The 11,082-nt window shown below is 37.9% G+C and overlaps 1 protein-coding gene across 1 annotated transcript; it reads right to left on the minus strand.

Moving 5' to 3' along the window:
- Window positions 1–5,518: 5,518 nt before the first annotated feature.
- LOC110892995 lies at window positions 5,519–7,144 on the minus strand. Its single transcript, XM_022140121.1, has one exon. The coding sequence runs from the start codon at window positions 7,142–7,144 to the stop codon at window positions 5,519–5,521; it is 1,626 nt and encodes a 541-aa protein (XP_021995813.1).
- Window positions 7,145–11,082: the final 3,938 nt, after the last annotated feature.

The raw sequence follows: 11,082 nt of genomic DNA on the forward strand, positions 1-11,082 counted from the left end.
GCGTAAGAGTTATGGGGTCATTCAAGTTTAGGGGTTGTGGCTTTTACCTGGACGAGTCACAGTTCTTAAACTACGTTTGTTTCATGTGGGTGGTTATGTCTTCCGAACAATGTTTTTATTTTGTTATGTTGTAATTCCGTTGCATGTGTCGACATTTTAAAAACTATGTTGTGGTACTTTTATTTTAAAACACGAATCAATGGATGATCTGCATGGTTTTACTTTCATATAGCTTTGTTGTGATTAAGCTATGGTATTAAGAAGTCACACCAAATAAACCCACGCTTCCGCAAAGCCAGGGTGTGACAGTATAATACTTTATGCGCTTCAAAAGCTTACCCTCTGCATAAAAATTGAAAAATATCGAAAGATATGAATCAATTGCAGTTGAAGAAAAGATTCCCTAAAGGGAACACACCTAAAGTCGAGCCTTTATCTCTTTGACTGAACGAAAGTTCATATCTGAGCTCTCAAGGTCTCGCACTAACCCAGATACAGATATCAAATTGGTATACTCACCTGTAAGACTGAATCTAAGGAAATTTGATACGGGAGTATATTCTGATGTGGGACACGCGAATAAGTTTAAGTTCTTAAAACACTAATCTCGTATCTCAAATCAATTGAAGTTTGTGTGAAAATTTAAGTGGATCAGTATACTGACAATTTAAGTGAATCGTTTAGAAATTAAAGTGTTTAAAGCTCAACGGTACTAGTGATTTGTTATAAACTGATATGATCCTGTGACACGAACTCAAACAAAAATATTGCCTGTAAATATGTTTGTAAATATTTCTTTACTGCTTTATATTTCAGAAAAATACAAAAAGATTTTGATTTCTGCTTTATTTTCGACAACCGATGTCTGGGATGTTGAGTTTCAAAATCTAGTATGCTGATCGTGTTTCTGAAAATAAATCAAGTTCATTAATTTGAAACTTGTAGTTTTAAAATCAAAAATCAAAAACAGTGTGTGATATCTCCAAGGTCATTAAGTTGGACTTGGATGATTAACTATGAGGGATTTGGATGCTCATATTGTTAAAATCTGTAAAAGAGCCAGTTTCCGATCCTGTTTGCTAAAACTGCTAAATCTATGAAGATTGTTGATAGGGGGAGTGAATCAAGTATTTCTGGATATATTCATATTATTATATCTTAAAGCCAGGATCTTGATTTAGAAAGTTTAATAGAGCCAGGTTACGATTCCTGGAAAATCGAAATTGCTTTCATTGTCGAAATATTTTAGCATATGTTGAGAAAGCCAGGACATTAATCCTGGATGTTCAAATAGTTGTTACTTATAAACGTTTGAGATTTGCAGATGTTGTACCAGACTACGATCCCGACAGCTGAGTCTAAGGGGGAGTCTGAAGACGAGCTCAACGCAAGAGGAAGCGTGCATTCAAGGTGCCAGGAAACTATCCTGAAGGAGCTTGTATCCGGAAAGCCAGGTGTCGATCCCAAAAGCACGGAAGCTTGATGAAAGGGGGAGCCTAAAGAAAAGAGTCTACATAAAGGGGGAGCTGAAGCTGAAGACAGATCCACGGGGATTCTGTTCAAGCAAGAGGGAGTCTACGTTGATGAAAACGTGTTAAAGCTTCAAGAAGACTCAAAGAGAGAGAGTAAGACAAGATGCTACGGATTGACTGCGGCAATATCCAAGGGGGGGTCTGTTGGTGCAGTAATGTCTATCGCCTTCGTCAATACGAGTCGTAGCAGAAACAGTTTAATTCAAGCTTTATATTGTAATAAGTAGAGAAAAAGGCAAGGTGGCAATATTGTAATTAATGAGAAATCTCATTAAAGCCTTGTCCTATAAATAGGAGGCTTATGCCTTAGACTTTAGACTTTTGGCATTTGGAGCTTTGGAGAGCTAGAGCTAGAGAGAGAAAGTCGAGAGAGAGAAAGTGATATCGTGATTCAGGTGCTTTGTACAATTTCATATGTTTCAATAGAATCACTGATTATATTACGTCTCGTGTGTTCGGTCACGTTCGCGTACGCTTTCCGCACGTCACACGTTCGGTTCACAATCGTTCCGGAGTCAAAACCGGTCCTAACAGTTCCTCTAACCCGGATGTGGGAGTAGGGTAATAGTAACAGAGCTGAGAACAAAAATTCAGGTTTCGTTGATTGAGGGAACAGGGACTTGAGCCAGCTCAACTTAACACGATAACAAACCGATTCTTCAAGGGACAAAGTCCATCTAAACCTAATTAACCAACTTATAAAATCAAACCAAATTGAAATTAAATCTTAATAGAGATAATTCAAATTTCTAAAATACAAAAACCGGACGTGGAAGTTAGGATGTTATTTTTCGTGTTATATCTTCAATGACGGAGATCAGGATTCAAATACCAGATAACGGTAACATAGTTGAGGACAAAAATTCAGGTTTCATGTGTTGTGAATTTTGTTTGCAGTTGATATTTTCGTGTTATATCATTCATTTTTACACCATTGGATGCAAATCTTTGATTGTGTAATTTATAAACTCTTAGGTCCAAGTATCATCTTTGCAAGAGAAATTCACGCGTAGCCATTCTCCCGAGTGTATTAGGCATGTTAGAGAAAAATCATGTCTCTGACCATGGGATACGTGACGCTAACATGTAATTTTAAAAATTGTACTTTGTTTTGGACTTTTGGTAGCTTCTTAAAGGAAAAAATAAAAACTTCTTAGAGCATTCACAATGGATCTCTTATATTTATGTGACTGAGAAAACTTATATTATAAGGAATGATTGTGAGTTGTTTTTTAGTGATTATGAGTAGAGGAGAGAAAAAATATATAAGAATTTTACTGTTCATATGTAAATATATGGGAAACATTGTTCATCCTTTACAAATTTCTTAATATTTTTAAAGGTGGTTATAGGTGGAGGGGAGAAAAAAAGATAATAATAAAGATATAAAAATATTATTTAATTGAAAAGAGGAGGGATAAAAATGATATGAATATGGATAAAGAATCCAATGAAAATTCATTTATAGAAATATTAGTTGAACTAGGATTGCGACCCGCCGCAATGCGGCGGGAATACTTTAGTTATAATTAAGTCGATCAAGGACCAGCACGTTATGTTAAACCTGTCAAACGGAGAAAAATAGACGATATAAAAACGTTCACCCACACACGCATGCTACGTCGTGTTAACTCGCAAAATTTAGAACGAAATGTAAAAACGTTAAACCAAAGACGCACTTTGCGATGTGTTACGTCACAAAATTTAGAACCAAGCATAAAGCAAAAAATTTGCGGAAAATGAAAACTATAAACGATCAAAGTTGAAAATAAAAAGTTATGAGGATAGATTGCAAAAGATAAAAAGTTTTGGGTTAAAAGTAAAAAAAAAATAGTTTTGGGTTAAAAGTAATTTATGAAATACTTTTGAGTGAAAAGTTAAAAAAATCAATTTTTTTAGAAAACCCCCAAAGCCAACGTTATGACAACCACATGCATAACCATTTTTCTTTGAAACCTCCCAAAGCACACCCCGCGTTGCGGCGGGGCGTAAAACGGTGTCAAATAGTACTAATGTCACACAACCGTCATCGACCACCAACACTGACTCAACCTAGGATATGCGTGTTGCGACGAACCTGTCAAACATGGAAAAATAGAGGTAAAAACATTGAACCACAGATGCACATTGCGTCGTATTAACTCGAAAAAATTAGACCTATACGTAAAACGAAAATTTGCGAAAGATAAAAAGTATAAGTGACAAAAGTTGTGAAGTTAAATTGCAAATAATGAAAAGTTTTGGTTTAAAGTTAAAAAAACAAATTATGTAGGGTTAAAATTGAAAAAAGGTAAAAACCTTGAGTTAAAATTAAAAAATCAAGTTTTTTTTTTTGAAATACTCCCAAAGCACAAGTTACAACTCATGATTGCACAAAACACTTGCAAACTTATATATGAAATAATACCAAATATTAAATTCAGTCATCTACGAAAAAACAAGTTTGAAGAATCCAAATATAGTGTCTTCTCACCAAGCAAGTTGTTTTCTACTTCTTTTCATCATCTAATTGTACCTGTAATGTTATTAAGTTACCAATTTTGTAATTTTTATGTAGCCTACATTTCTCCTTAGATTGCAATTGTTCTAGCGTCGATCGAATCAAAATAAATGGTTTGTTTACGAAAGAGACTCCAGTTCAGTATTCGCTTTATCTTGTACAAAGGTTGAGCATGTTAGGTATCAAGTGGCCCAACGGAGCTAACATACACGCACAAATGATATAAAGACGCGGAGGAGATATTAATATATGACACAACACAAGAGTCCTAAGATGCTAGTTCAACGGTCAAAAGACCTGCACTTTCTAGTGGAAACACAAGTTTAATTACCGTTTGGGCCATTTTCGAGGGACATCTGGGTGAAGGGATGAATCGGGACTTTAATCCCGGGTTCGAACTTGACGGGGGTCGAGGGTTTATGGATTCCATCCAGTTCCCACGCATCAGAGGGGTATGGTCTCATGGCGGTTGAGTAGTCGATCTTGGACATAGCCCCGAACAGGGTGAGTTTACACGTAAGATTCTTTGTTGTTAAAAAAATGACACAACACAAGAATTTTACGTGGTTTATTCCCAGTGAAGAACTTACGTCCATGGGCTGCAACTATTTATTTCATTTAGGTCATAGGCACACAAATTACAATATATTTAGTTATTTCATTTAGCTCATAGGCACACAAATTACAATATACATAGACATGATATATATTGAGAGAGAACAATTAGATTGTTGAACAGGAAAACCCAAAGCGGGATTCTAAACAACACCCAATTAAAACAAGCCCAATAAAAAGGACCTCAAAGTTCAAAACCAACATAACACATTGACGGAACCAAAGGAAGGTTAAGAGGGTCTGATGACCCCTCATCACCAAAATGTGTTGATTTTTTATATATAATAAAAGCTTAGTTTTTTAGAACTTGACTATCTGACTAAAAAGTTTTATCTCCGTCAATTGAACAGCCCTACACTCTACGCCTTCTTATAAAATTTAAAACTCAACTGAAACCTCTAAGTTACATGTACCTTACAATCGAGTTGAGTTGAGTTGGGTTGGATTGAGCCGAATTCAAGGGTATCTACTTGATTAACACTACTATTACTATTGATCAATAGTGACAAACTTTTAATACAGATAATCAAGTGGGGTCAACTCAAAACATCAAAGTGGAGCCATTTGAAGCCATATTATTACAATTTGATAACTCAAATGATCACAACAACAGGATGAAGAAAAATATATCAAACGCATGCATCACATACTTGTACAAACTCATTTGCTACTACCGTTTCGAAGTTATATAGAGTACCACCACGTATTGCGTACTAAATAAAAATTCGAAAAACAATGTACAAACATCAATAGCTCAAAGGGTGGGGGTTTGTGTCCAATTGGCAAAACCGTTTGAGTTTTGAGCTCCCCTCGAATGTCAAGGGTTCGAGCCTTGAAAGAAACAGACTTTCAAAAATGAAACGCCACTAGCTCAAAACCCTAACCCAGCCGCGCCGACACCAATTGTGCCTCGGCTCAGCCGTTCCAACTTCCTGTTTTCCAACACACAACTCTCAGGTAGCAGCTTAGCCGCAGCCGACTTCAGCGGCTCCGACTTACACCTTGTCAACACAAACGGCTCGTAACCCACCGCATTAGCCAACTTCTGCTCTAACACCATAGCCATGGAAGCCGCCACCGGTAATGAACATGACGACCGCCCCGGCTGCAGTAACACCGTCGGTAATCCACCGTCGGATGTGATCGGCGGCGGTGGATGCGGCGGCTTTCTTCTACTGGACTGGCGTTGGATGAAATCTTTCTGGCAGACCCATGTTTCTTTTGATACCTCCATTGATAACTTGGGCTCATACATCATCATTATCAAACAATCAGGCAATACTTTTTCACTTTCTCTATCCTCTTTAACCTCACTTTCTCTCTCTAAAACTCCATTGTTATGTTCTTCTACATCATGTTCTTGAACCTTGTAATCTTGATTCACTATTTCCCCAAATAATGACAAAAGATTGAAACTTTCTTCTTCTTGACATTGACCCACTTGATATTCTTTCAAGTTTTCATGTTCTTGATCTGGACCCACTTCATTATGTTGCACATTATCTAGTTCTTGATCTTGGCCCACTTCATCTTGATGCACATGATCATGTTCTTGATCTTTTGTACTTTCATCTTGTTGCATATTAACAATTTCTTGATCTTGATCATGATCATGATCCAAGATCATGACTTTCTTCTGCCCCACTTGAAGATTTTCTTCCAAATCTTCTTTGATTTTATCTTCATTGTCAAAAAGTTCATCTTCTTCATCAGTTTTCTCAACATTCGGTTCCCAAGATCTACTAATACCTTCAACTTTAATGGCATCAGATCTACATCTCATCAACAACAAAGCATTCTTTGGTGGCACACAAACACTCACTCTTGCTTCATCTTTATACCCTTCAATTCTATCACCAACAATCTGCAAATCATCAAACACATGTCTCCTTTTCCCAACACTTTCTCCATCATCATCTTGTTCTTCATCTCCAACAACCAATTCAATATCTTTTCCACCGTCCTGCACCGCCACCAGCCACTGTGCCACCGTTGTTTTCTCTTCTCTCCGGCAAGGAAACAAGCAGCTGAACTCTGATCCAAACGCCCTCAAAGCATCACAAACAGTCACCGGAAAATGCACCCATTTCCTCTGCACCTGTGAACATTCTTGATCTTGATGGTCATTTTGAGCACCCTTTGATCCAAGATTCAAACTTTCTTTATGTTTATGACGTTTTGAAGGAAACCCATCAAGGGTATGATCAAATTTTCTAAAACTAACATCATCAGCTGATTCAGCACTATGTTTTCTTGATAAAGTTTTGAGCTTTTTGGCATTTTTCTTCTTGGTTCTGACCCTAACTTGACCAATGCAGGTGACTTTAGGGGAAGATGGTTCTGGGTTCTGGAAAGTTCCTCTCTTTTTGACGGTGGTGGTGAACACGCGCGGTGACGCGCCGCCGTTGACGCTGGCGCCGGTTCTGAGCCTCCGGCTGAGTGAGGTTGAGAGGGTGGTTTGACCCGGGGTCAAGATTGATTTGGATGAGATCTTCATGGGTTGTAATGTGGACTTTGTGGTGGTTATTGGTGGTTATATGGTGGTGGGGTTTGTCTTTTTTGCAAGATTTTGATTGTAGGAAAACAGGGGAGGGGTGAAATGACGGTCTTGCCCTTGTTCCCAGCTGGCTTTTTTTATATTTTATCCACGTCGGACAAAATTATTGGGGATGGGTAACATGCGTTAAATATTAAAACAACAAACCTTAATTTGTGCTATAGAAAAATAAGCACTTGTTAATGTATGATATATTTCAGACAAACTTAAGTTTATGCTATACAGTTCAAGTTTAGAGAATAAGCCTTGTAAATATAGTATTTATAATTAATTATACGTTTCATTTTTTTTTTATTTTTTTATTTTTTTATTTTTTTGATATTACATCAACTCTTTATGCTTGCGCTCATTTTCAGTCCTAGTTTGATTGAAACCGAATATAGGGTCAGACTAACCAAAACATCCAGCATGCGTGATACATGACAGATAAATAATTTACCTGACGGGTAACAAGTTATCACATATCAAACAAATGTGATTCACAGTTTTACAATCGAGTATGAGTATGAGACTTAGTTCACCGTTTCACCATTATTCATTCTATTATAATATATCCCTATCTGTCCTTTTTTTATGTTTTGTGTTATTTTTCATATAAATACAAACAAATTCTTTTGTAATGACAACAAATAAAAGGGGCTAAAAGAAAAGGCTACTTTATAGAGGGACAAAAAGGGACTGTCTACCGAATGTGAGCAGAAAAAGGATAGTGGCATTGTCGTTAGATAATTAACCAAAGCCAAAGTCACATGGGCAGTCATGTAATATGTACAACACATAGAATTCAAGAAGGTTGCTGGTTGAGACGTGTGCTTCATCGCATCATTTCTCTCTAAATTGTTTGCCCGAAATGATCTTTGATCTCTAGAATGAGCGTGATTAAACAAACTTGAATAAACAATAACTTGAATGTATGTACAAATCGAATGAATGTGTGTAGTAATACAAATGAAAACAAACGATCCTATTTATAGTTTTCAACGGGTACGAGTGAAGAGTTGTGTCTCTTTGCGAATAGACGCGTCCCTTGAATGTGTGGCTGTGATTAATTGTGAAGAGACACGTCGTTTCCTGTCCATACATTCCAACCGGTGCCTTTCTTCTTTTCTTTTTGCCTTGTCCGATCGGAAACAGTGTGAGAGAGGGACACACCCTTTCGGTAAGAGGTGGTGGTTACCACCTTTCATTTTGACAATATTGGTCCTTGTAGTTCATAACCGCTTATATAACAATGTATTCTAACTATCTAACTAAGTACTTGATGTTAAGAGATTAACCGGGTTTCATTCACCCCCCTAATCTCGAACATCCGTAAGTTGCTTCAAATCTTGAATCCCGAGCAGTTCCCTCATTGTAGCAAACTTGATCCTTGCTAGTGCCTTTGTTAGTATATCTGCCCGTTGTAGTTCTCCACTTATGTGTTCCACAGTGATATCTTCGTTCTCCACACATTCTCTTATGAAATGATAGCGTGTGTCAATGTGCTTGCTTCTTCCATGAAAGACTGGATTTCTCATGAGTGCTATTGCTAAAACATTATCTACTCTGAGTGTTATCTTCTCTTCCTTCCAGCATGTAATTTCACTTAACAATCTTTTAAGCCATAGTGCTTGGCATGCTGCTGCAGTGGCTGCCATGAATTCTGATTCACATGATGATAGTGCCACTGTCTGTTGCTTTTGTGTACACCAGGTTATAGGTGATTCTCCAAAGTAGAATACCAGACCAGTTGTTCCTTTTCCTTTGTCTGTATTAACTCCAAAACTACTATCACTATAACCTGTGATCTTACATCCTCCTTGCCTTTTGTAGATGATTCCATGCTCTTTAGTTCCTTTGATGTAACGTAGTATTTGCTTTACTGCTTTCAAGTGTTGTTCCTTTGGTTCTTGCATGAATCTACTAAGCAGACTGACTGGGTAACATAGATCTAGCCTTGTATGCAATAAGTACCTGAGAGAACCTATCAGGCTTCTGTAATGCGTTGCATCTACTAGATCTCCTTCTTCAGTCTTTGTTAATTGAGTTCCTGGAGTCATGGGAGTCTTTGTGTCATTGCAGGATAACATATCGGCGTCTTTGAGTATCTTGTTGATATAGCCTGTCTGTTTGATGGCTATCTCACCCCCTGCTTGAATAACTTCTATTCCCAGATAGTATGCTAGCAATCCTAGATCGCTCATATCAAAATTGTTCTTCATCTGAGATTTGAAAACATCTATCTCCTTTCTTGATGTTCCAGTGACTATCAAATCATCAACATAGACTCCAACTATTAGCGTAGAAGTCTCACTTGTCCTTGTATAGATTGCATTCTCTAAAGTGCACTTCTTGAAGTTAAGTGACTTTAGGGTTTGATCTAACTTCGTATTCCAAGCTCTTGGTGCTTGTCTCAATCCATACAGAGCTTTAGCTAGTCTATAAACCTTTCCTTCATTCCCTGGCTTTACAAATCCTTCTGGTTGTGATACATAGACTTCCTCCTTGAGGTCTCCGTGTAAGAATGCAGATTTCACATCTAAATGATGTACCTCCCAACCTTGATATGCTGCTAAAGCCAACATTAGTCGTACTGTCTCCATACGTGCTACTGGTGCAAAGACTTCGTCAAAGTCTATTCCGTGTTGCTGAACATATCCTTTTGCAACTAGCCTTGCCTTGTGTCTGACAATGTTTCCGTTTGCATCTTTCTTAGTCTTGAATACCCATTTTAAACCTATTGCCTTGTGATCTCTTGGCAACTCTGTCAAACTCCAAGTGTTATTCTTGTTTATTGAGTCTAACTCAGCCTTCATTGCTTCAATCCATTTTCTGTCACTAGATGCTTCCTTGTAATTCCTTGGTTCTTCTTCAGCGAGTAATAATTCATGTGGATGTACTTGAATTTCCTCTGTCTCTTCGTATAATTCTTCGAGACTTCTCAGTTTTACTGGAGTGTCACTAATACTTTCTGTTGTACTTTCAGAGGTGGATGGACCTCCACTTGATAAATTGCTTGGACTTCCTGCTGAGTTCTGATTGTACGAATGTGCTGGCGGGGTTACATAGGAGTCTTGTTCTTCTGTCTGATCTACTCCTGAATCATCATGATGTGGCCCGCTATTGCCAGGACTACTTGGTTCATTTTCCTCTAACTTTGGCGAGTTGTCATTTTCTTGAATGACAAAGTTTGTCCATTCGGGATTCCCTGAGTCTACCGTTTCCATATAACTATTCCAGTTCCATGGTTGACCTTCCATGAACTTTACATCTCTACTGACACATATCTTGTTCTTTGCTGGATCATATAATCTGTATGCCTTTGATCCTTCTTCTATTCCAAGGTAAACCATAGGTGCACTTCTATCATCTAACTTCTTTTGTTGAAGTGGTAGCACCTTAGCGTAAGCTGTGCAGCCAAAGACCTTCAAGTGTTCCAGATTTGGCTTTCTTCCTTTCAATGCTTCATATGGTGTCTTGTTTACCAGGGCTTTTGTTGGAACCCTGTTTAGTACATATCTCGTGTGTCGTATTGCTTCACTCCAAAAGTTCTGTGGCATGTTCATTGCCTTTAGCATAATGCAAGTAGTGGACAACATCGTCCTGTTTCGCCTTTCTACTACTCCATTTTGCTGTGGGGAATACGGTGCTGTGAGCTGTCTTGCTATGCCGTTGGTTTTGCAATGTTTGTTGAATTCAGCCGATGTGAATTCACCTCCTCTATCCGTCCTTAGCATTTTTAACTTGGTCTGTGCTTCCTTTTCCACCTTTTCTTTGAACTCCTTAAAAGTTTCGAATGCTTGATCCTTGGAAGTTAGTAAATATGCCCACATGTAGCGAGTACAGTCGTCTACAAGTAAGAATATATACTTTTTCCCAGCATGTGTTGGTGGGGATAT

This window comes from Helianthus annuus, chromosome 12 (genome assembly GCF_002127325.2).
Source record: "Helianthus annuus cultivar XRQ/B chromosome 12, HanXRQr2.0-SUNRISE, whole genome shotgun sequence".
Taxonomy (NCBI): domain Eukaryota; kingdom Viridiplantae; phylum Streptophyta; class Magnoliopsida; order Asterales; family Asteraceae; genus Helianthus; species Helianthus annuus.